General features: G+C 41.7%; 1 protein-coding gene across 3 annotated transcripts in view; it reads left to right on the top strand.

Annotated features, from left to right (window-relative positions):
- Positions 1 to 27,796, top strand: part of LOC311235866 (bone morphogenetic protein receptor type-1B-like) — a 261,140-nt gene that overhangs the window by 146,151 nt on the left and 87,193 nt on the right. For 2 of the 3 annotated variants that reach the window (XR_014620173.1, XM_084323377.1), the window contains exon 1: positions 22,178 to 22,415. The exons of the other annotated variant lie outside the window; for it this stretch is intronic. Coding sequence is in view for 1 of the 2 variants with exons in the window: in XM_084323377.1 (XP_084179503.1) it covers positions 22,301 to 22,415 (115 nt within the window). In the remaining variant the exon portion in view is untranslated. Of the gene's footprint in view, positions 1 to 22,177; positions 22,416 to 27,796 lie in introns of those variants that run through there. 3 annotated transcript variants of the gene reach the window in all.

The following is a 27,796-nucleotide window of genomic DNA, read 5'->3' as shown; positions in this document are numbered from 1 at the left end:
CAATCCGTTTCGTACATGTTGACTGCAAGCAAGTCATTGATAAGCGAGGGGTGTTTTAGACCCATAGCCATAATTTAAGATATAGTTTAAGCGTTCGCAAATATCCCCGACCTCCCATTGACTAAAGCGCTGGCACGGAAGGGGTTATCTGGGCATAGGGGCGTGGTACCTGCCAAAATATGAAATTTCTTTATTTTTTATTTTTGTATCTGCCCATATCGGCCCTATCTTGATATCGGACCGATACCATATACCAGGGGTCGGCAATTAGGTTTGCCCACGGGCCAAATTTTCCCCAAGCCATTGTGTGGCGGGCCAATGATAATGAACATTTTTTAACTCTGTCAAAAAAAACGACATATACATGTTTGCACTGTCTTTTTTCTATTATAAAGTGCCTCTCACACAGTGCATAACACATGAACAGATCAGTCATTTGATTTTAATGCAGGTGCTCGCATTATAAATCGAGATCAGTAGGGTGCATTTGATTTGAAGCACCACAGCGGGTGTATTATACATCGAATGTATTATTATTATTAAAACACAACACTCACCATAATGCAGACAGCCCTGCCCTGGACTTATTATTGTTTCTGCTTCGGTCCTCCAAAATCCATGCTAATGTTTGAAACATTCAAATGTCCACTCGCGTTGAATGCCCCAATGTCCACCCAACTTGAACACAGTTGCTTGCTTCATTGCCTCGTCGTGTTGCCATGTCAACACGCGAGCGTCACCGGTTGCTTATTGCGAGAGTTACCTGTTGCGATATTCCGTATTTTAAGTATGACTCCTGTTTATTAAAAGAAGCTTTATAGGTCGTAGGCTCCTCTTCTGGCTCATCATATTTCCCCGTTGCAAAGAAGTTATTCAAAGACGTTTGTTTTGTTTTTGCAAACGACAGCATCCGAAACGCGGAAGTGAAAGTGAAATTCCATTGGTTCTCCCAGTACACGTGACCATTTCTAGCATTTCAATTGGCTATAGTGACAGCCATAGATATGATGAATAGATAGATACAGCTTCACAAAGACACTCTGGCGTCACGACGAGTGAATATTTCCTGCGCGTAAAATAAACATCATATTCTCAAAATAACCTGACAGGCCAGAAATTATTGCTGGCAGGCCCATTTCGGCCCGCGGGCCGCCTATTGCCGATCCCTGCCATATACCATATAGGCATATACCGATACCATATCGGCCAATATTATATCACTAGTAAGCACACTTACTCATATGTGCCATCACTTACAACAACAACAACAACAACAACACCAACAACAACAACAACAACAACAACAACAACAACAACAACAACAACAACAACAACAACAACAACAACAACAACAATAACCCACCTTACTCATCTGGGCCCCGTGGGAAGGGAGGACAGAAAGAAAGAAAGAAAGAAAGAAAGAAAGAAAGAAAGAAAGAAAGAAAGAAAGAAAGAAAGAAAGAAAGAAAGAAAGAAAGAAAGAAAGAAAGAAAGAAAGAAAGAAAGAAAGAAAGAAAGAAAAAGAAAGAAAGAAAGAAAGAAAGAAAGAAAGAAAGAAAGAAAGAAAGAGAGAAAGAGAGAAAGAGAGAAAGAAAAAAAGAAAAAGAAAGAAAGAAAGAGATTGTATATGCTTCTCTTACAACCCCCCCCCCCCCCCCCCCCCCCCCCCTCTTTATCCAACATGTACACACACACACACATTCTCTGATGTGCCCAATTTGATAAACCCAATGAGAGTTCTTCTCTCATCCCATCTCGGCTCACCTCGTCACCTCTCTCATGCCATGTTCTTTTGAAGCCGTGCACTAGCGTCCTCTCCGCTCCAGCCCTGACACAGTGTGTCTGCTGGTTCAGACCGGACCACTCCGAGGCGGCGAGGATTTATCTGGCAGGTGGTGTTGTTGGTTTATTCCAGGGGTCTCGACCCGGTGGCAGGTCTAGAGGAGTTCACGTTGTGGGCATTGGTTTGGGAATTAGTCTGTGTGTGTGTGTGTGTGTGTGTGTGTGTGTGTGTGTGTGTGTGTGTGTGTGTGTGTGCGTGTGCGTGTGCGTGTGTGTGTGTGTGTGTGTGTGTGTGTGTGTTAGCCATGTTGCTTCTAATGTGCTCAGGCAGGTGTGGGGGTTACTGACAGGTTTGTAGGTCAGTTCCCTGACCCTTGTGTCAGCTCTCTGTGTTTGGCCCAAAACAGCCACCATAGTCTGGCCCCTGGTACACTAGCAACCTTCTCTTCTCTTCTCTTCTCTTCTCTTCTCTTCTCTTCTCTTCTCTTCTCTTCTCTTCTCTTCTCTTCTCTTCTCTTCTCTTCTCTTCTCTTCTCTTCTCTTCTCTTCTCTTCTCTTCTCTTCTCTTCTCTTCTCTTCTCTTCTCTTCACTTCTCTTCTCTTCTCTTCTCTTCTCTTTGTACTGCTTTTCCTTCTTCTACTGCACCTCTCTATTTCTCTCTATGTCTCTCTCTCTCTCTCTCTGTCGCTCACCCCTATCTTTGTATACAGTTGATGTATTAATCCTGTTCAATATCATCAGTCTTCTTCCTGAAGATATTCTGTGCATATTCTCCTGATTTACCATTACATTATCATGTGCAGATACCACATCAACCGCCTCAGTGTTTTCACTTGCCTAAGTGTGTAAGCAACAGAGTAAGTGTTTTGTTTCCAGAAGCTATCAGGCGTTTAACCTGATGATAGGCTTAATTCAGGAAGTATAACGCATGTATAATAAATGAGCTTATCCCAACTGGGGTTTGTCTCTGGTGCTGTGAGAAATGCATTTGTGTGTGCTTTTGTGTGAGTTAGCGTGCATGTGTGTGTGTGTGTGTGTGTGTGTGTGTGTGTGTGTGTGTGTGTGTGTGTGTGTGTGTGTGTGTGTGTGTGAATAGGATCAGGAGTATCAGAGGGGTTTTATGGAGCTAGGTGACATTCTTGGCCGTCAGAACAGTTGTCTTTGGCCGTAGAAACATGTGTAGGTCTTTTATTAGCTCTGGCCCTCGTGGTGGTCCTCCCTCTAGCCTTGGTGAGTTGTGACTGATTGATTTGACATGCTACACCTGGCGTAGAATACATGCTTTTAAATCAGTTGTGATTAGGTTACTATAAACCGAAGACTGTGCAATGAGCACAATGCTAGAGGTCGCCTAGGCATCTGACTAGAAAAGAAGGAATCTTCTCCACAACTGTTCAGTGGATTGACATCACGCTCGTCAGGTGTTACTGAGGACCCAGGGGAGGGGAGTGTCGAATTTGGTGCTATTTGGCCAGATGGTGGCACTATAACAACAAACTTTATGTTTATGTTTGGCGGGTGTATCGCTGAGGACCCAAGGGAGTCCAGTGTCGAGTTTGAAGTCAATGGGATGAGCGGTTCTCAAGGAAGCTGTGAGTGAGTACCCCATATCTACAATTCTTCAAGTAGCACTTCTGGGGGCCAAGCTATCGGGCCGCTTCACACCGCCAGGCCCCCCGGCAGGCCCCCCGGCAGGCCCCCCGGCAGGCCCCCCGGCAGGCCCCCCGGCAGGCCCCCCGGCAGCACTGCAAGCACCAATACCGGGAGTCAAGCAATGGGCCCATTCCTGAATGAGCACTGCGCTAGTTCATATAATAACCATTGTACATTTTTGCAAAGCACTTTGTAAATGTTGCACTTTGTAGTGATTAGCACTATTACTAATTTATAGGGATGTCCGATATTATCGGCCGATATCGGCAGTAAAATGTGATATCGGAAAATATCGGTATCGGTTTAAAAACAAAAAAAAACAATAACAATATTTGTTATATATATATCCAGTGAAATTATTAGTTACCTGAAATGATTCAGTTTTTTGGGGGGGGAAACCCTGCATATATCGGTATCGGTTGATATCGGTATCGGAAATTAAGAGTTGGACAATATCGGAATATCGGTATCGGTAAAAAAGCCAATATCGAGCATCCCTACTAATTTATATATTTTATACCTATTTAATCACCTGTACATTGTATATTACTATTGCACTTTACTGTTACATTTGTAATCTGCTTGTGCTGTGTAAATCAATTTGAATCTAATCTAAACATTTTTTTTTAAAAAGCATTCTAAATAAATTATGTTTCTAAATGATCAATGATGTGTTTTTCTTTGCTTGCTCAGCTGTGATTAAATATTCAGTACAGGCTATTGTTTTATAGCCAACTATGTTGCCCACAAAAGAAAATCCCATTTATCCATATACACGGCACATAGAACCATCATTCTAAACAACAAAAAACAATGTTGTGCTTTTTCAGTTGTGATTTATTCATTATTCAATGAAGGATATACATTTCCAGTGCACATTGGCATGTGTTATAGAAAGCTATAATGGCCCTCACCCAAATATATTTTAACATTTCATAAAGAAACATGTTCATGTATGCATACTTCTAAATGATTGATTGTAAGCACTATGTCTAAAAGGCATGTGGCAGTGAGTATGACTTGTGATTAAGTGCACAAGGCAAGCAGGCACTGGGTCACTCAAAAATAAATAGCTACAGCTAGTCCTGTATGTTAAGCTGTAGCTTATGCCACATGATATTTGGGGATGTGCGGTGTAGGGCTGCAACTAACGACTATTTTGATAGTTGATTAATCTATCAATTATTGAAACAATTAATTGATGAATCTGACAAAAGAAAGAGCATAATTGCATGCAAAAAAAAAGGAAATGTTATTACTTGTCTTGTACAATGTTCTTTCATACAACTTGCAAATTGACAGTTATAAAACGAAGTGTGTTAACAGGCATTGATATACACCAAATTGCTTCAACGTCGAATAACATAGACTCAACTAATTGATTATAAAAATAGCTGCCAACAATTATTCGAACCTATTAGTTGTCGATTAGTTAGTGCAACAACTGGAATGATGTAGTTTGTATTCTGCACTGCGAGGATAGTTACAGTAAAGGATAAGTCTTGGTTTTCCCATGGTTTTTCAGATGGGTAGAGCAGTCTTAAAACCTGGTTCGCTGGTAATCGCCACACAATCACAAGCACAATGAATTTAGAGGAGTCCTAGGAATCTACTGAGCAGGATTCACATGTAAGCGAAACCCATCATTAAATTGCTGAAAAAATACATACAGTATATCTCAGTAGATCTACTTTCATTTGTTTCAAAAGCATGATTTTCAGGATTTATGAAATAAAGAATATATTGATTACTGGTATAGCCAGAGTTGGTGGTCAGGGCTTTTGCAAGAGCACTGCAAATTATAAATGTTCCACCAAAGTGAAATGTTGCACTATAAGGATGAAGTGTAAATGTTTTCTTCTGTGTGATTAAATCAATTACTGGTAGCTACAGCATGGTCTTCCAATTATTAGGTGTTGTTTACCACTTGTCTACTGAGTCAGAAGTAGTAGGGGGTCTTAGATCCTACAAAGCAGATGACAACTCCCCCCACTCACAGCTCCCACCGGGCGGGCAGGTGGCTCCCACTCAACTGCCGTGGCACATTTGCTGACTTTTCCGGAATCTTTCCCGGAACATTCCTGCATTCCATTCATTAGGCCAATCAGCTCTCAGATTTTTTTTTTAAAGACTGGGCACTCCTTCGCTTTCCTTCCCATCTCAAATAGACCTTTTCTAACTTGACAGCGTAAACCTTCCAAATGGGCCCAAGTTTATATCCTGTTGCAATGTTTGCTAATACATAATACTTTTTTTTATGATTATTATTAAACCTTTATTTAACCAGGTGAGTGTATTGAGGTCACAAGGTCTCTTGTTGCGAGGGAGCCCTGGTCAGGACAGAAGCAACAACACGGTGTTAAGAGCTAACATTAAAAACACATCTAGCAAAACATGGAGTTGCAACTCACAGAATCATAAGCCTGAAAAGACAGACTTGGAATCAAGGGAAGCCATTACAAATTCCTATTGAATCTGCCTCCAAACCATTTACAACATTTTTAAATCTGTTTGCAAGTGGTTCCATGCTGCAGGGGCAGAGAACATAAAGGCCTGTTTGCCAAATTCGGTGGAACCCTTAAGAGGGCGTCATTTGAGCGCAAACCATACTTACTACTTTTATGTGAGATATACCCACAAAGGTAGGAGGGAAACAGACAACAGGGTCTGAGTGAGTGTGCGCGAGGCCAGTGAAGGCCACTGAACTCTGGCATACAATAGGAACAGGAAATAAACCAAAAGGCCAAAGCTGTTCCCATAGCAACGGAATGCTTCTGAAAAGGTCTACAGGTGAAGTATGACGTGCGACACTCTCCTTCTCAAAGGTTTGCACACTACAGGCCTGATTTTCTGTCTACAGTCCCGTCTGAGAAACCGTTTCTTCCCACCTCTAGCCTCGAACCATTTGAAACGAGAGCTTCTTCATGAGCCACTTAAGGAGATATTTATGATGTAGAAATTGCTCGAGTTGAATTTGAGCCTTTAATTCCCAGTTCTATTGTAGCTCACACGTCCCGCAGAATACAGTAACACGGTATTAAATCTGGTTGAGATCCCGTGGAGAAGGGGTAATTGGCGTATTGACATGTCTCGAGGGAAACACGCAAACCATTCATTCCGGGGATCAAGCAGTTGAGATGAATGGAGTTGTTTACGGTATCTATAACTGCTGCAGGTGAACGTCTACGGCTGGCGCTGAGTCATGTTGCGCCTCGTCCGCGACCACACCCACCCCTGTCTGTGATGTTTATAGCGGTTGTAAAGCGATACAGCTAGTAGTTTCACAATGACAATAACGAGCTGTAAAAGGCCATTCAGTCTATCATTATGCCTTCATTAACTTTAAATGGCCTGACACCCCAAGTGTGTGTGTGTGTGTGTGTGTGTGTGTGTGTGTGTGTGTGTGTGTGTGTGTGTGTGTGTGTGTGTGTGTGTGTGTGTGTGTGTGTGTGTGTGTGTGTGTGTGTGTGTGTGTGTGTGTGTGTGTGTGTGTGTGTTCATGTGCACATGACTTTTGACTGAAGTGTTTATGTAATAAGGGAATGATTATTGCCTCTGTCATTATGACCTGTCATATGTTTTCTATCTGTGTGTTGTGGTTGACTGGCATGTAGGGGGAGTTTGTTGTGTGTGTGTGTGTGTGTGTGTGTGTGTGTGTGTGTGTGTGTGTGTGTGTGTGTGTGTGTGTGTGTGTGTGTGTGTGTGTGTGTGTGTGTGTGTGTGTGTGTGTGTGTGTGTGTGTGTGTGTGTGTGTGTGTGTGTGTGTGTGTGTGTGTGTGTGTGTGTGTGTGTGTGTGTGTGTGTGTGTGTGTGTGTGTGTGTGTGTGTGTGTGTGTGTGTGTGTGTGTGTGTGTACCTATTTGTGGTAGATCTTGACATGTAATTGCCAGATTGCCATGGAATCTATTGTAAATGTTCATGACCCTATGAGGAAGAGCCCTGTTGATTTTGGTGAATCAGGACCACATCATTATATTTCCTCTAGCTAGTTAACTAACATTACAGTAGCTTCTCTTTCAAGGCTTTGGGTTTCTAAATACAGTGCACACTAATTGTACATAGGCAACACCAAGATTGACGTTACCATTTTGAAATGCTCACATGCACTTTATATTAGGGATGCACCGAATGGGAAATTATTGGCCGAAACCGATACCGAAAATAGGAAACAGTTGGCCGAAAACCGAATGCCGAAAGGCCGAAAATGATTAATATAAATATATAATGTATATATTTTTTTTCAGCTACCTGATTATGGCTAAACTTAACTTAATAATATTAATAATCACTATTATGGGCCCATAAAACATTTGTTCAGCACTTTTGAATGCATACATTAATTCCAGACTGACTGCTGAAAGATTGTACAATTTAAACATTTTCTCTTTGCATACAACAAAATGTGCATTAAAGTCAAGTGCATTTTCTTTTCTCTGTAGGATAACTACAACAAAGTGCATTCAGAACAAAGCCAAGGTGCTTTAAAACTGCATAAAGATCTGCATAAAGACACACACACGAGAGGGAGAATAGCTTATAGCAGACTTCATGATGTTACTGTAGTGGCTACTGTATATAATTCATGGCGTTCCTACATGGAAGGACTGTTGTATTTACTACATCAGGGGGACCCTGATGTAAACAAGACGAAAGTCTTTCTCTGGTCTGCATCCCCTTAACAATTGTATGTATTGAGCTGTACTGTACTGTACCCATTGTGCAATCTGTTAATAAAGTTTTCAATCAATCAATCAATCATGACTCTTAGCAGGAGATGACGTAGCTTACGAGAGACGGGTCAAAGAGGAATGGAAGCATTGTTAGCTAGCTTAACGCTAACATTAGTTAAATGTTTTTAACCGAGACGGGCATATAGTAATGGCGAGGATATAAAGCATGTTAAAGATGCATTTATTGGATGCGTTGCTCGCGGAGTTTACATAGAAACAGCGCGACTCCCAAGAGGGGTTAGTTATCACAGGCTGCAGAACGCAGGAAGAGCTGCCAAGCTGCTCACGTTATACGTTGCGCATGCTACCGGTATGTCTGTAGCCGTGTTTTGATTACGTCATCACAACAACACTTTAGGTTACGAACGTTACGTAACCCTGTTCTTTGACATTCTGTGATATATTTTCGGTGCTAAAACCCTTTCGGCCGAAAGCCGAAAGTGCCTTTTTAACGATTTTCGGCCGATAATTTTCAGTGGCCGAATATTCGGTGCATTCCTACTTTATACCGGTATGTTGTTAGTTTATCACAGTAGTGTCAACCAAGGTTCTTAGATAACAGAACCAATTTGGCTAGCAAGGATTACCACAAGATTTCTGCTTTGACTATTTAGCCATATTATAAAAGTCCATTCCACTTGCAAGGGTAACCAAAACAGGTTTATGTGTTTTAGTCTTCAAAATAAATAACATAATACCATAATACCATATCATAAAAACTTTATTAATATATCAGCTAATTCCTCTGTATCTAATCATCAAAACCAACAAAGGAATAGTTACATCCGTGTTGAAAAATACCAGAGGGAGTCATCATTTCGAATCATCAACATTTTAGTGCATCTTTAAAAAAGAAAAAAAGAAATACAGAAAATGGCAGTGCCCTCCCCTCTTTCTCTCTGTCCCTCCCTGCTCTCTCTTTCATCTACAAATACAAGCACACACACATACATCAGCAGACCAAGGATACCCCTCTCAACACCCCTAACCCTCCCAACCTAGCTGACTTCTGGTCGCCTAGGTGTGACCCCTATGACCCTCTGAACCCAGTGGAATTAGAACTAAGATTCAGCTCTTTTACTCTCCTTCCTACCTCATTTAGTTATGTTATTTATTTATTTTGTACCATGAACTGTATGGAGGACCATTTGTTCCACAATTAAATCAATAATTATATCTCAATAATAACATCCATATAGACCTGACACTAGTCACTAGTCAGCATTCTCTCTGGAACTCTGGAATGCTGTGTAAACTAGAATGGCACTGCGAGAGATGCAACACTGTGAACTCGCCCACCCAGTCATGAAGATGCAGGAGAACACCAACTAGACTGGGGATACATATTGTATAGTATATCATGTAGTCTGAGCCGCCCTCTCGTCAAGCACCAGTGGTAGAAGAAGTACACCGTTCCTTTACTTAAGTAAAAGTAGAAATACCCAGATAAAATAGTACCCTGGTAAAAGTAAAAGTCCTCCATTCAAATTCTACTTGTGTAAAAGTAGAGAAGTATTTGCTATTGAATGTACTTAAGTATCTAAAGTAAAAGTATGTGTTCTACATGATGTGTGTGAATTCCAGTGCTTGGGAGCATTCAATCCTCAAACCATTGACCTCTAAAGGTTAAAGTGGTATGTGGTCCAGTTATGCTGCTCTGATTACATTGGACAACTTTGCAAAAAAAAGTTTAGTGGAGTAAAAAGTACAATGTTTTCTTTTAAATGTAGTGGAGTGAAAGTTCCCTAAAATGAAAATACTTGCGTAAAGTACAAGTACCTGAAAGTATATGTACTTGTACTTGAGTAAAATACTTTCCACCACTGTCGAGCACCTAGTGACTAATAGTGTCGAATATCTGTTTTATCTTGTGACAACGTTTCAGAGTTCAATCTTGCTCTCTTTTAGAGGAATAGGGTATACATAATTCTATTAACTACAAAATCACGTGATAGTCAGAGAACTTTAAAGCCATTGTTCTCAGGTTCAATGTTAGTGTAGTTACTGCGGTTAGCTTCTGTAGGGCCTGTAGATCAGTGTAGATCAGTGTAGATCAGTGTAGATCAGTGTAGATCCGTGTAGATCAGTGTAGATCAGCACCGTGGAACTGGAACCAACTTAAAATAAAGTGACTAGTGCAGTTCCTTGGCGAAGCATCGCCATATCCACACATTTAGAATCTTTATTTATGTCCACATAAGTACAATGTCTAAAGGACACAAATATTATCAGTGCAATTGGACATGGTGGGTTATTCTGTTACATTCGTGCCCAACAACCAGAGTTACAAACATACAGTAGGATGATGAACACACACACACACACACACACACACACACACACACACACACACACGCACACACACACACACATACGCACACACACACACACACACACACACACACACACACACACACACACACACACACACACACACACACACACACACACACACACACACACACACACACACACACACATATATATATACAATAAAAGACAAGGGGATAAATACACAGGGTGTAATAATAGAAAAGTCTTCCCTATTTATTTATCTTACACTTCTCTCATTGGCTCTGTCACACCTCGTCGGTGAGCAGGGATTCCTTTGCTGGGGTGGGGTTTGACTGAAGGTCAAAGGTCAGTCAAGTACAAATTATTGTTGCGGTCAAAGTTCAGCTGGTAGGCTTCTCATCTGTCACTACCTCCTTCACTCTTTACCTTCCTCCCTTAAAGGGGAACAACACTCAGTTTAACCCCTTGTGTGGTGTTTGCTCACCCAATGCGACAAAGTCACTTCACTTGTTTGTCTGGTGGACCCGCAACATTGGGATTTTAAAACAATAAAGCCATAAGAATTCATGTAAAAATACTTAACAGATGTTAACTTGATCTCAATTAGAAGCAATCTAGACAGCATATATGGTTAATGTTTGTCATTTACTTCTGCCAGATCACATTTATCAATAAAAGTGCTATTTCATTATACTAATTACTAATTCATTATAATCGAGCCACGAATGGAATAAATTATGAGCATCTTCAATACATATGAATGAAACAAAGTGGAGGCAGACAGTAAAGGTTCACACTGGACCTTTTTGTAAAATCTTTACCATATTTACTTGTGTTCACCTACAATTTCCACACGTCGGGGTCCAGTAATATAAGTGTGTGGGGGGGTGCACTCAATGAAAATGTGTTCTTTTATATGTTCTTCGCATAAAATGAGCTCAGGTTAAACAAATAATTATTTGTATCATTTCTCTTTTAGTAAACATTGAACACGGGTTCCACAGACCTGAACACCACACAAGGGTTAAAGGACGAGGCCTGTGTGATATACTTGTTTTCGTATTATTATCATAGCCTATGTTAACATAGCCTAAAAGACAAAAACCTACAATGCATTTCTCCAACTTACAAGTGTGGTCCATCTAGCCAACACCATATGTAGCTCATATCCAGAAGTCATAGAGGGTTCAAACTAATCACGGAGCCGTACTGTTGCTGTGGTCAGCATAATTCATTGTTGCGATGAACATGGGTATCATATCTCTTCCTGGGATCGAGTGTAATGCGCCAAAATCCCAAAACCAGAGTGCTAAAAAAAAATTATGATGCCATCAGGTATAAATTCTGAGGCTGCTCTATAGATAATGAATGGCAGAGAGGGGGATGATAAGGAAGCTGGCTGCTACTGTATCCTGGAGAATCCCTCCCACCCCCTCTATGACAAGCTAGTCAAGATGAGAAGCATGTTCAGTCACAGACTCATACCCCCCCGACACTCAACCGCCTTGGACAGTCCTTCATACCAGCGGCCATCAGGCTCCACAACAGTGGGCAGGGACTGCTGCCAGACATCCAACTTGAACTACTAGGAAGTAGGAACCTAAAAAGGACAATAACACTACCTTATGCATATTGCACCTTATGTGATACTGTGAATACTGTATATTTCAGTTAGTTAGATAGTAAATTATAACACTACATTATGCATACTGCACCTTATGTGATACTGTGATACTGTGAATACTGTATATTTCAGTTAGTGATATAGTAAATTATATTGACTTGTTTTTGTTTACACTGCTGCTATGATGCCTGAATTTCCCCAAGGGGATCAATAAAGGAATATCTTATCTTATCTTATCTTAGAAGATGTTGTAAAGATGACAGTGAGAGCACCCAGGGGAATTGTACCCTGAGTATACGGGTACATTTTCTGTTTAAGAACTGAGACCACTACTATAGAATAAAGCTCATTTGTCTATATTTGCAAAAGAAAGTGCTGTGGGTCCACACATTCAGTGTCCAAATCATTGTCAATGGAGCAGCTCCAGACTTTATACTTGATGCCATCACAGGTTTGAGTCTTACTTCAGAGAGTAAATCATGTCCACAGATATGGTTGAACTTTCCTAGGCCATGGAAATAACATATTTTAATTATTCAATGCTATTTTATCCCTCCTTCCACCGTTCACTATTCCATCCATCCATCCATCCATCCATCCATCCATCCATCCGCTAACACAAATCTGCACCCACGCTGCACATTTGCATTCTAGAACATTTCCGCTTTGAAAATGAATGAATCCACAGTGCTGTAAAAATAATAATAATACTTTTATTAATATCAGCAACTAAACACATGTATGGCCAAACTGAATGTATCAGGCTACAGTGGTAACGCTGGACACACAGGGAGGCATCCGTACCTGTATGTCCAGCGTGTATGTTCACACACGCACGCACGCACGCACGCACACACGCACGCACGCATGCACACGCACGCACACACACACACACACACACACACACACTCTGCCTCTTTCTCTCCCTCTCTCTTCAGGATGCATTCAGGCAGAAAGGATTGCTATGTAAATGCACTATTGTATCGAGTGAATGGACGGGTTTAAGGCAGATTATGTTAAAGTGCTTGTTGGTTTAAAGACCATGTGAAGTGGATGGATGGGGATTAACAGACATGCTGCTGTGTCACTGAAGGTGTCCCTTTAACACCCAGTTAATCTCTCTCCTCTGGTTCAGTCATGTCAGGTTTCCCTTGTTGCCGTCTGCAAGTGCCAGGATGCACACATTACACTTAGATTAGGTTTCACAGAGATGACGAGGATTAAACAAAGGCAGATTAATTCATGAATGCAAAATGGTGGGTGGTTGAAAAAGTAGCTTCATATCCATTTGAGAAACATTTGATCAAATGCTACCAGAGATTAATCCATTTGTAAAAGATAAAGATGCTCATTTCCAGAAAACATTTATGAGACAAGCAATTGTCCATGATCTACTTTAATGGCAACAATCACTACATGTATAGCTTTTTCTTTTATAATTTGTTTTCCTTTCTAATGAACTCGTTAAAATCTATCTATCTATATCTATCTATCTATCTATCTATCTATCTATCTATCTATCTATCTATCTATCTATCTATCTATCTATCTATCTATCTATCTATCTATCTATCTATCTATCTATCTATCTATCTATCTATCTATCTATCTATCTATCTATCTATCTATCTATCTATCTATCTATCTATCTGTCTGTCTGTCTGTCTGTCTGTCTGTCTGTCTGTCTGTCTGTCTGTCTGTCTGTCTGTCTGTCTGTCTGTCTGCCTGCCTGCCTGCCTGCCTGCCTGCCTGCCTACCTATCTACCTACCTACCTACCTACCTACCGACCTACCAGTGGAGGTTTCTCTATGACAACACGTGAAACACAAATTCACTCATAATTCATAATTATTATTAATTTACATATATATATACATTTATTTTATTTATATATATATAAAAAAAAATTTTAATTATTATTATTTTATATTTTTTTATTAGAAAAGTTTTCCTCTGTAAAAAAAAATGCCAGTGAATTTTTTCTTTTTAAAAAATGGCCAAAATTGACAGCTCTGAGCAGGCCTGCACTGCAGTAATGACTGCAGTAATTATTCGTGAAGAAAACTTCACAGGTGTGACCCAATGTTATATAAATAATAAATAACAGCCAATCGAAATAGGCTATTAATTTCGTCTAAGCACGGTCTGTGCAGTTAAACTCTTGCCTTTGAATGGAGGATTGAATGATTGACAGCCCTTGCCATCCAATACATGGAGGTTGAATATGATTGGCAGCCTTGCAAATCCAATCAGAGATTGCTGCATTGCAAAGTCAAAACGGGTCCATCTGCAGGGTAGGTTTAGCTCTGGCCAATCTCAAGTTTCTCAAGTTTCTTTATTAGTTGTCATACAGAAGTACAGAATACTTTTATACAAAATGTAACAGAAATAAGCATTTTGTATAAAAGTATTCTGTACTTCTGTATGACAACTAATAAAGAAACTTGAGAAACTTGAGATTGGCCAGAGCTAAACCTAATCTCCGACCCTGCAGATGGACCCATTTTGACTGTTTGAAAGAGCAAGGAAGTAGTTTAGTTGTTGTTTAGTAGAAGTAAGCTGTACAGCTATAACAAGTAAAGTCAGGCTAAATTAAACTTTGCGCCAACATTAGGACCGAAGTATAAACCAGCAACTGAGCAACATGAAGAAGTGGATTTATGCATCTGGATCAGAAAAAACATTGTGGATGAAAAAGTAAGTAGGCTAGTGTTTGTAAAAGCGTGTATGCTAACAGTAGCTACCCAGCTTAGCCTACATCACAATGATAATCACCAAGCTAACTTACTGTACACACTGTAGGGCTGGGCAATTAATCAAAACAGAATCGCGATATCGATTCATAGACCTATGCAATCTCATTTCTGAGTTATTACTATTTTTTTTTATAAATTTTTTTTTTTTTTTTTTTTTTTTTTTTATCTGGGTTGAACATGATTTGTGGAACTCCCTCTGGTGTTGTGGTCGTGGTATTCACTGACCTTTGGGAAGTATTTCGACATGCACATGGGTATCTTAGTGGTGTAGTGTACTGTATCTTGTAGACCAGGCAAGTTGCTGTACTCTGTCGTCTACTCTAAGGCTGAGGTTACACCTTTCGTATCATCTTCGTATTGTTTTCTTATACGCATCGACGCGTATCGCCGCGACGTCATGCGCCTCGAGTCACACTTTCGTTTTTTTTTCGTTTTTGTCACCAGAGCACACTGATGTAGTACACTGCCAAAGCAGTAGGTGGCAGTAGGTGGCAAACATGAAGGCAATTTCAACCAATCAGAACGAATGTGCCAATACACTTCCTGGAAGCTCCAGCAAAATGTCAATAAGGCAGGCGCCTATGCCGCGCCACCATCTTGCTCAATGCAGCAATTCTTTTTTCAGCAAAGCCTAATAAAAGTGCAATAAACAAAACGGATACATTCACTGTGTGTTCTGCCTGTCATTTGTTGATGAAACAAAACTAACATCAACACAAGTGACCACCAAGAGCGGATAGTTTAGGCTAAAAAACGATCGGTAGCATTGTAGCATTGTTAGCTGCATGCTAACGTCAATGGAGTATGCCATTATAACAATATAAATATAGCATTGTGGCTAGAAGCTAACGTTAGCTCACGCTACTTAGCCAGCATCAAAACTGATGATATCGCGAGCTATCAGTAGTTAGATAACATTAGAGACAACGCTGTGTGTATTAAACAAAGGTGAATAGATGACTGGGCCATTTTGTTTAATGCTTCTTAAGTTGAAAGAGGAACTCTGAGCTAACAGGGTCTGAATCCTGATAGCTCACGTTAGCCAGCTGCTCATGCCATCGGTAATGCTAGCAGAATGAATGGATGTAAACTTTATTTAACATATTGCATATGGGTACAATACAATACGGCTCAATACAAACAATTGTTAAGGGAATGCAGACTGTTGTAGCTTGGACTGGGGTCCTTATAACAATAACTTGACAACACATGGTAGCTGAAGCTATTTGGGACACGGAGCTCTGTCCCAAACACACACACACACACACTCTGCTGTCACCGGAAGGGCACGCAGATGGTATCTACTGCGCATGGGCGTTTTCGCAACAACGGCTAGCGTGCTGACTACACGCTGTTTGTCGACTCGTTTTTTTGCGTATCTCCAAACGCAAACACAATTTTGCGTTTCAGCCGTATCCACAAAAAAACGCCAAAAAACGCGTTTCTGTGTAGATAGGACATCAAACGTCGTCAAAAACGTATAAAAAAACGCCAGGAATACACTAGTCTAACCATAGCCTAAGCCATCCTAGGTTGTCAAAGTGGGCAGGGGTGAGGTGGGTTTTAGGAGTAAGGTCAAGCAGTAGTCTGACCAGTTTGTTTTGTGATGTTTGTAATCTTGTTTTTAGTGCCTTTGAGGTGCTTTGGTACCATGAGGTGCAAGCATAGTCGTAGTACCCTTGAATGAGTGCTCCTGTTAGAGTCTTCAAGGTATTCTTGTTTACCAGAGAGGAGATCCGGTACAAGAATCTAGTTCGTTGGTTGACTTAGTTTTATTACATTGGATCCCATTTTGTCACAGGAATGATTTGCCTCTATAGGATGGAACCCATGTAGGGAATTTCATCTTTCCTTTTAAGATAAGATAAGATATTCCTTTATTGATCCCCTTGGGGAAATTCAGGCATCATAGCAGCATGGGGGAAGGGGGGGGGGGGGGTACAGGTAGTGAAAACAACACAAGCTGTGTAAACAAATAGGTCAATATAATTTACTATCTAACTAACTGAAATATATTTTCACAGTGTCACATAAGGTGCAGTATGCATAAGGTAGTGTTATAATTTACTATCTAACTAACTGAAATATACATTATTCATTATTCACAGTATCACAGTATCCACATAAGGTGCAGTATGCCTAAGGTAGTGTAAGTTGTCCTCCTTGGGTTCCTATAAGTCCCAGGTCGATGTCTGGCAGCAGTTGCTGCCCACTGTTGTGGAGCCTGATGGCCACTGGTATGAAGGACTGTCCGAGGCGGTTAGTTGAGTGTCGGGGGGGTATGAGTCTGTGGCTTCCTTGTCACCTTCACCTAATATGTTTTGATCTGGTCAGGTGCGCTGTCACCTAAAATGTTTTGATCTGATCAGGTGCGCTGTCACCTAAAATGTTTTGATCTGGTCAGGTGCGCTGTCACCTAAAATGTTTTGATCTGATCAGGTGCGCTGTCACCTAATATGTTTTGATCTGGTCAGGTGCGCTGTCACCTAATATGATTTCATCTGGTCAGGTGCGCTGTCACCTAATGTTAATATGTTTTCATCTGTGTCCACTGACCACTGACACACAGTGGGGGATGTTTTAAAAATATAATTTAATATATAATATAATATAATAATTTGTGCTTCACCTAAAAATTTGGTCAGCAGCCTCCACTGCGACCTACCGACCTACCGACCTACCGACTCAACCCAGCTCTGTTTTGCTCTGCTTGCTAAAGGAGCAATATTTATTTCATGAAAAAGTTACATAGTGCAAGTTTAAAGGAACATTTAGGGAAATACACTTATTTGCCATCTGCTCCAACGTCAGGCGAAAATATTGACATCAGTTTAATTTCTGTGTACCCAGTAGCCCCAGAGAGACGCTCAGCTCTAGCCTAACTCTGTCAAAAGTAGAAATCCAACTTCCAACAACTCAAAAATGTACGCACATAGATGAAAATGATATCAATCTTCCCCTCTAACTCTGGGGAAGATGGCAAATTAATGTAGTTCCCGAAATGTTGGAGTGTTCCTTTAATCATCTTGCTCTCACCTCCCAGTTATGCTTATGTTTTCTCCTCCTAGTTGCTCTGCTCACCCTCTTCACCCCACACATGTCATCTGTAGACCTCAGACTGGCCACTTGATGGGTGCCCAAGACTCCTGAGACTGTGTGTGTGTGTGTGTGTGTGTGTGTGTGTGTGTGTGTGTGTGTGTGTGTGTGTGTGTGTGTGTGTGTGTGTGTGTGTGTGTGTGTGTGTGTGTGTGTGTGTGTGTGTGTGTGTGTGTGTGTGTGTGTGTGTGTGTGTGTGTGTGTGTGTGTGTGTGTGTGTGAGTCGTGTGTGTGTGTGTGTGTGTGTGTGTGTGTGTGTGTGTGTGTGTGTGTGTGTGTGTGTGTGTGTGTGTGTGTGTGTGTGTGTGTGTGTGTGTGTGTGTGTGTGTGTGTGTGTGTGTGTGTGCTGTGTGTGTGTGCTGTGTGTGTGTGTGTGTGTGTGTGTGTGTGTGTGTGTGTGTGTGTGTGTGTGTGTGTGTGTGTGTGTGCGTGCGCTTCTGGGGCCTGGCCTAAATTAACAATGTTTTTAAAGGGGTCACTGCTTACAGTACACATGTAATCTTGTTCTCCAAGCAAATTACTTTTGACACCAACTACACACACACACACACATTCGTGTAATGCAGGCACCCAAGCAAGTAGACACATACACAGATATACACACACACACACACACACACACACACACACACACACACACACACACACACGCAAACACACTCTCACACACACACACACACACACACACACACACACACACACACACACACACACACACACACTAGGGGTAAATGTTGTCACAGTTTTTAAAAGGCTTTCTGTGGCTGGACATTGTTGAAATTACATGCTGGCTCACTGGAGAGGGGATAGGAGGGGAGATAAGAGAAGAGAGGAGGGGAGAAGAGAGTGGGGGACAGAAGTGGAGACAGGAGGAGAGGGGATAGAAGAGGATATAAGGGGAGAGAGTGGGAGAGGAGATAAGAGGAGAGGGAATAAAATGAACGAGAAGAGAAGGGGAGAGACGAGGAAAGTAGAGGAGGTGTGAGAAGAGGAGAGGAAGGGCCAGAAGTGGAGAGAGGAGGTTCGTTTTTTTGAAGTGTGGATAATGGAGGGGAGACATGGATGACAAGGGAAAGGGTACAATAGGAGAGGAGAGCAAATGAGAGGGGAAGATGAGAGGACAAAGCACGAAAAGGAGATGTGGAAAAGAGTGGAGAAGTGGGGGGTGAGAGGAGAGATTAATGGTAGAAGAGGGCAGGGCTGTTTGTTTGTGAAGTGATTTTCCCTCTCAGTGTGGAGTGAGGGAGTGCAGCCTGGCCATTGTTTGTCACTGATGAACAATGTCAATGAGCGTGCGAAAGAAACAGAACAGTGGCCACTACAAAAAGAGATAGATAAACAGTGTTTACCTTTTATTATATACTCAGTAACCGCTTGTTCTTCACATCAAAATGACAATATAGTGATGTGTTGTGCTGAAAAACCTTTGTTAATTTTGATCTGTCACGGGAAGTGTACTGTTAGCAAGTCTGAACACAGATGCACACACACACACACACACACACACACACACACACACACACACACACACATAAACATGCACGCACGCACATACGCACACACACACACACACACACACACACACACACACACACACACACACACACACACACACACACACACACACACACACACACACACACACACCCACATACACACAGTTAACTGTAGCAGGCAGGAGAATAGGTCTGAAAAAGGAAATGGCCTATTACAGTGTCTCAGCCCATTTATTTATGAGTAGAATAGCTCCAGGCTAAGGTGATGTAATCTCTAGAAGAGCGTGCCTGCCCTGGGCCTGTAGCGGAGAGCAGGAATGAGATGCGTGCGGCGGAGGATACTTCAGTGCTTGTCAACCCGTGGCTACATCCATGGGCTATCAAGCTAACGCCAGTCAACCAGTTAGTTAATTAGTTAGTCAGTTAGTTAGTAACTGCAGCGCGGGTGCACACCCCCCACCTCCCAAGCACCTGATGGTTTTGTGTTTGACTAACTAAGATTACCAAGCAGATTTTACAATGTATGGCAAAAAGGCCTTCATCGGTCTCAGCTTGTAGGCATTGCGCAGTCGTGGTGTGGCGAGATGGTTGTAGCATAACTAATAATAATAATTTCTTCTTGAGATTGCAGTGGCGTGATGAATTATGTGTAGTTTATTCATCAGGCTTTGTTGTGTTTCATGCTGTTGATTGTGTACTGTACACTCAATGAAAATGGGTTCTTCACAGAATAATAATAATAATAATTCATTACATTTATATAGCGCTTTTCTCGACACTCAAAGCGCTCCCCACAATCTAGGGTGGAAATTGCCTCCTTCACCACCACAGAAGATGAGCCAATGGCAAAACATCATTAATCTCTCTTTTAGTAATCATTGAAAACGGGTCCACGGAGCTAATGATGCTAATGATGGAGCATCGCCGTCGGTTGTGTGATAGTAAAGGGCTAACCTTCTGTATTGTCACAGTGAAAGGGTTAACCGGCTGTCGTGTGGCAGTGAAAGGGTTAAGTAGATATACAGTATGTTCCGCAGTTTGGAGAAATATTAGGCTGCTAATGTCGAACTAGTCCTACTGTACATGTGCATCAGTCTGGGCTTGAAGTGCATTAGAACGATTATTAGCAATCGTTTTAACTTCTTAAATCACAAAAAAATATATATCTTGTTGTCTTTCCTGTTATATAAGGTGTCACACACCATAGACTGTAGAACATACCTTTTCCTGACGCATCCTCACGTCTAATGGCTTGGAGCCACAGTACTCGTAAATTAGGCTCTGTTTCAGGATTATGTAGAGGGAATGGATTTTTCCTCTTATTCTACATCCAAGAATGTAGGCATTTATTTTGACCAGATATTGATTTATGAACGGCTAAGAAAATGTAAAAAAAATTCTCCCAAACAAGGGGTGTGGTTTTGAGTTGTAAATGGTGACTATAATCCACTGCTGGTGAGGACTTTAGACCAGTGTTTTTCAGTGTCCAGTGTTGAGACATGGGGAGATTGGTTCCCTGAATTATTTTGGAAAAAGTTGGTGTCAAGAGTTTCTAGAGTTACATTAAACACCTTTATATATCCTTCCAAGTAAGCTGGACTCACCGTCACACTCTATGTTGTACAAGGAGTCAAGGACACATAAAGCCTTTCCTATGTCCTTCCAAGTAGCCTTGTAGGTACAGTAGCTATGTTGTCTAAAAGAGGACATTATTTGATTAGCTCTCACTGAAACCATCTGGTGATCTCATCAAATCTTACTCCATAAACACCAGAGGGAGTTCCACAAATCATGTTCAACCCAGATTCGGCTCAAACAAGGGACTAAACACGTTTCGCAATTATGCCACAACAATACGGTAAATGTCCAACCCCCCCCCCCCCTCCAATGTACAGTTTCTTCCCCCTCAAATGTATATATTCTCTTTTAGAAACCCTGTCTCTTAAACAGTAGGCCTACTGTATATTTGTATATCTTGTATGTCATAAATGTCTGGATGTAACATTACTGTATATCTGTATGTTGTTTATGTCATATATGTTACGATGAATTGAAAATGGGGGACCCTGATGTAAACAAGACGAAAGTCTTTCTCTGGTCTGCATCCCCTTAACAATTGTACCCATTCTGCAATCTGTTAATAAAGTTTCAATCAATCAATGAGATGCACCTCCTGCTGGTGCTCTTGTCATGCAGAGACCTACTAGAAACAGAACCCTGACCCAGATTTGGGTCTCAATTTATAGTTTTGTGAACGGGTGTCTGGGGAAGGTTGTTTTGAATGTCCTCCTCCCCCATGCAGTCCTCTTCAAGCCCCCTCCTACCCCTCTGGCTGCTCCCTGCCCCCGCTCTCTCTCCCTCCTCTCCCCAGACCCCCCCCCTTCCCTACATGTGTTTGCGTGTGTGTGTGTGTGTGTGTGAGAGAGAGAGCCCTTCCTCCTAGCCAACTGAATTAACTCCCCACCTTCTCTCTCTCTCTCTCTCTCTCTCTCAGCTGGGCTATCATCAGACTACTGTGTGGAGGAGTAGTGACCGCAACTACTGCTGCTGCTGCTGCTGCTTCTGCTGCTGCTGTGTGTTGACTGTATAGTGTGGAGTTTCTCACATCCTGGGACAAGAGTGCACCTACACTCACACACAGACAAGCCCACACACAACACACACACACACACACACACACACACACACACACACACACACACACACACACACACACACACACACACACACACACACACACACACTCACACACACACACGCTGAGGGAGAGGCGTTGTGTGAGCGTGAAGTGGCAGTGCCTGGGGGGAGTGGAGCCTACTGGGGAGAGGAGAAGAGAGGAGAGGAGAAGAGAGGAGCAGACTCTACCATGCTAGGCCAGGGAGGAGGAGTGTTACTGCGCCGCCGTCTCTCTCTCTGTCTCTGCTACCGGAGCTGGAGTACTTTGTTGCTTTTACTGGGACTGTTCTCTCTACACTCACACGGTGAGTTCTGTTACCATGTTTATCTTTGTCACTCTCTCTGTTACAACGTCTCTGTGCCGTCGGAGGCTGTGCTGGCGGTGCTTGAGTCTGAACCAGTGAGGTATCACTTGTAAAACCTCTGCCAAGTTGCTGCTACCAACAGTGATCGATTCATCCCAACGATTATTTTAACGATTAATTGGTGCATCTAAAATTATGAATTTTCACATCCGAAAAAACAAACCAGACAATTGGACATTTACATTTATGTTACTTGTGTTTTATTTTTCTCATATTTGTCCTCACACTGAAATTGAGCTAAACTAAAGCATTCTCTTTTTAGAGCTATTTTTTTTTTTTTTACAATCTTAGTTGTTCAAAGCTTCTGGATGAAATGGTTATTCTTCTGGTTTTGTATTTTTCGTCATACTAGACACTTAAGGACATTAACTGCCACCAATGAAATGTGTTGAAGTGTCAATGCAGACATTTTGAAATTGATATATTTTTTTTGGTAATTGATTTATCCGATTCAGTCGTGACATACTTTGTGGTTTAGTCATGCCACTGTTGGTTTGCAAATGGTACCAGTGAGTTGCTACTCTCTACTTGCTGCAGGTTTTCTTTCCATTAATTTAAATTTTTGCTATCATTATGCTTATTGGGATTATAATTTTTACTTATCTGTGCTTTTGAGTGGTGTCATCTTCTCTCACTTCGCTTGAAAAAAAACGTAGTTTTGTGTTTCTCTTGTGTTCGTGGTTGTACAGTATAGTGAGGTCATTTCCAAATGTTATTTTCTTTTGATATTCATTTCTGTACCTTCTGATTCTACTTTGGTGTAACTCGTGTTCTCTCTCGCTCTCTCTCTCTCTCTCTGGGGTTACTGTAAAACAAAGTACTTGGTGGTAGTTTCTGTAATTATGTTTACAGACAGTGGTGAGTTGTTACTCTGCTCCACGTTTCACTTTATGTCCGGTGTACTTTGCAGGTTGAATGTTGGCTTCTTTTGAATGATGTAGCCTAACCTAATTAACTTCTCTGGCAACTATAGGCTTGCAGTCAAAGCCTGGTTCAGGTTTGTCACCTATACTCTCTCACTCACATTGAAAGGTGTTTTAGTATATGTTTTATAATCCAAATTAGTATATTTCTTGTGTAGCCTTATAGGTTTTTTTTATTATTATTATTTTTACTAGAGAAACCAATTGTGCTGTTGACCAACTGAGGTAATTTTTGACATCATCTTAGAATATTTTCATTATCTCTGGGTGAGGCAAGGGTGTTACTGTTCAACTCATTGTTGAACGTTTTCAGCTGTAGTATCAGTATTCTGTCATGTTGGAATGCCAACAGTGAATCTCAGTAAAGTGATGTGTCGTTTTGAATGCAGGTCTATATTATATTTAGTAGCTTATTTATAGTTTTTTTCTGTTTCTTTTTATTTATTTATTTTATCTCTGACGGTTCAACAAACATATCCTAAATGCAACAAGTATGCATTCAACTCTCATATCTGCTACTTATTGACTTGGCGGTGAGCACGTCGTTCTCCCCTCTCTACATCTGTGATGTGCTGATATTGCTGCCATAGATGCATCAGCCATAAGCCGTTTTGTCTGCGCCCATGTTTGGAGAGAGAGAGAGAGAGAGAGAGAGAGAGAGAGAGAGAGAGAGAGAGAGAGAGAGAGAGAGACACACACACAGAGTAGTGTGTTGTGTTTAATATGATGTCATGTTCAGTTGTGATGTGACACTGCACCCCCCGCTGTTTCCCATGTAGCCGCGGGAGCTCTGTTAATTGTATTTATCCCTGATAATTTTTTATTGAGTCACAAAATGATAATGAAATAAAAGGAGGTACTACGTTTAGTTTTGTAGTGACACAAGAATATCCAACGGTGTGATTCTAGTGTTCCTCATTACCCGAGGCTTTCTTTCCCTCCCTTTCTGTGTTGTCATTTTATAAACGCGTGACATGGGACTATAGTGTGTGATGGCAGCAGCACGTGTCCAGCGCTGTAAACATTCCCTCCAGAAATGAAAAGCAAAAGTGGGAAAACAAAGAAAGTCTGAGCTTACTTAACGTGTTATAGGCGTCAACTATTTTTGCTAAGGACACAAGCATAAAGATTTGTAAAAGTATTAAGTTGCTTACATTTGGGTTCTCCGTCCAATCGGTTCACAGTCCTAACAGCGAGACACGTTATGTGAACGCAGACGGAAAGTGGGACATCTACCAAGTCTGCTTTATTCTGGTGTTTCAGTCTCAGCGAGTGATAGATCAGCTGAAAATAAACACAGCTCTCTCTCTCTCTTTCTCTCTCTCTCTCTCTCTCTCTCTCTCTCTCTCTCTCTCTCTCTCTCTCTCTCTCTCTCTCTCTCTCTCTCTCTCTCTCTCTCACTCTCTCTCTCTCTCTCTCTCTCTCTCTCTCTCTCTCAGCATGCGTGACCTCTTTCACGCATACATAGTGATTATTTTAGTTTGTTTTCCTTTAAAAACAGCCCCCTCTTATGTTCATCTTTCTCTCGTCACACAAAACAGTGTCTTTGACGTTTCAATTAAATGACTGTTTGAATGGAGTTATGTTTACTGTTTTGGAGCTTTGGTTGGTGTATAATGTTTGACCACAGACTACTGTTTATTCATATGTATCTTAAAAAGAACATTTGACATGTAAAGAAGTTTGCCCTGGCCTGTAGTTATATTTGCAGTATGTCGTTATCATTTGAAGTGGCAGCTGTGTGCTTCAGCTGCTGGACAGGGTGATTATACCACAGCTACCTTCTTGCACCACCTGCAGGTGAAGATCCGGGATTCACCCTGTGTCTGCTACTTGTCAGACCTGGGCACAATATACTTGTTGATGTTCAAAACCTTTTTTTCTCTCGGGGAAATAGACTGAAAACACTTCCTCGGCTTGACACACTCCTACATCACCTAAACCTCCTCTCTTACTAACAATTTTCTTTGATCTTACTTCTGTAAAAAAGTTAACAATAAATCAGTGATTTTCTAGATCTAAGCATTGTAATTCTTCTCCCTTCCCCTCATCCTTTCTTTTGACTCCATTGATGTGCTTGTTGAACCTGCCTCATGGGTTAGAGCGTCCACTAAATGCCTAAAATATGAACAATAAATCGTGAAAATAATACAGGATCAAGTTCTCGATTTCGTCTATCAAAAGATTCAATTCATGCTTCTATCCCTGCGGCTGTCGAAAATGATATGCACCGCTGACCGCAGTTCAAATCAAATGCTTTACAACCGTATTCAAAGTATATACCTTTTACCCGGCGGTCTGTTGGTAACTGCCTCATTCACTTGTTTGACATGTAGATGATTGATTGGACCAGCAACAAGCTCATTCATTGGCTGACACGCAGGTGATTGATTATCCCCGTCTATAGAGTGGACCGTGACTTCAGTGAGCAAATATTTGGTTTCTGAAATACTGTATGGTCATGATATGAGAGTCTGAATGGAATGGGTGGAGAGGAGAGACTTCAGAGGTCTCTCTCCGGTGAAGACAGTCTGTCTGCCTGTGTGTGTGTCTCTCTCTCTTTCTCTCTCTTTATCTCCGTCTTTCCCTCCTATCTCTCTCTCTCTCTCTCTCTCTCTCTCTCTCTCTCTCTCTCTCTCTCTCTCTCTCTCTCTCTCTCTCTCTCTCTCTCTCTCTCTCTATCTTTCTCTTACTCCTTTAACATTTGCTCTCTGAAATACTGTACCTGTTAGCCTGAATGGGGGTCTAGACTAGGTGAGCTAGTGTTTCCTGGTCCTGCAGCCATGAGAGAAGTGAAGTCATTGTGGTCTTCAGGACGGCCCGGCAGACGGCTGTGGTGTTGTGTGTGTGGAGGTCAGAGTTTGCCTACAGCATGTCTGGTCTTTTGTGTCTGCTGTGAATAGGTAAGGAGCAACACGTTTTCTTTAAGCTTCCAGGAGAAACGTGAGCGTGGGGGTACACAGACAGACACACACAGACAGACACACACAGACAGACACACACAGACACACACGCACGCACGCACGCACACACACACACACACACACGCACACACACACACACACACACACACACACACACACACACACACACACACACACAGACACATTATTATAGTATAGTACATACATACAGTAAATGCAGGAACACACGCATAATCTTATACATGAACACGCACAAACACACACACACACACACACACAAATGTGTGCACCCACATGCTCATATATAAGCTCAAACAATCATTCCCACATACGCACATATAGAAACACACACACACACACATGCATAGTATACACACCAACACTGAAATACATGCACACACCATATATAAATACATATAAATGCTCATGCTCATCTGTGTACACACACACACACACACACACACACACACACACACACACACACACACACACACACACACACACACACACACACACACACACACACACACAGACGTCCTCAGTCCATGACCTTCCACCTATGCCAAGCTTTGGCCTTCAACGTGAGTTCGGCGGAGTGAGCGTGATAGTTTACATTTCTTTGTCCTTGGAGGAAATAAGCACCACTGTATCAGTTTTCACAGTCAAAGGCTTTGCCAGTTGCTTTGCTTTTGTCATTCCTTGCTAATGAAATTCTGTTGTCCTCGGCTGAATTTTACTGGAAGTCTATTTTTCCCCCATAAGGAATAAAACACCTGCTAAAGGATTTGTTTTTGTAGCTGAGTGGATGTTTTTTTCTTACAAGGATGCTGTTACTCAACAGCGTGTAAGAATGTACTGGTAGACTTCCTCTCTGGTAGACTTCCTCTCAGGTAGACTTCCTCTCAGGTAGACTTCCTCTCAGGTAGGGTTCCTCTCTGGTAGGGTTCCTCTCAGGTAGACTTCCTCTCTGGTAGGGTTCCTCTCTGGTAGACTTCCTCTCAGGTAGACTTCCTCTCAGGTAGACTTCCTCTCAGGTAGGGTTCCTCTCTGGTAGGGTTCCTCTCAGGTAGACTTCCTCTCTGGTAGGGTTCCTCTCAGGTAGACTTCCTCTCAGGTAGACTTCCTCTCTGGTAGACTTCCTCTCTGGTGGGGTTCCTCTCAGGTAGACTTCCTCTCAGGTAGACTTCCTCCCAGGTAGACTTCCTCTCTGGTAGACTTCCTCTCAGGTAGATTTCCTGGGTAGACTTCCTCTCTAGTAGAGTTCCTCTCAGGTAGACTTCCTCTCAGGTAGACTTCCTCTCTGGTAGGGTTCCTCTCAGGTAGACTTCCTCTCAGGTAGACTTCCTCTCAGGTAGAGTTCCTCTCAGGTAGACTTCCTCTCAGGTAGACTTCATCTCTGGTAGACTTCCTCTCAGGTAGACTTCCTCTCAGGTAGACTTCCTCTCTGGTAGACTTCCTCTCAGTTAGACTTCCT

The sequence above is a fragment of the Notolepis coatsorum genome (genome assembly GCF_963971535.1).
Source record: "Notolepis coatsorum genome assembly, chromosome: 1".
In the NCBI taxonomy this organism is placed as follows: Eukaryota; Metazoa; Chordata; class Actinopteri; order Aulopiformes; family Paralepididae; genus Notolepis; species Notolepis coatsorum.
Note: the sequence above shows the minus strand (reverse complement) of the source record. Positions and strands in the feature narration are given on the sequence as shown.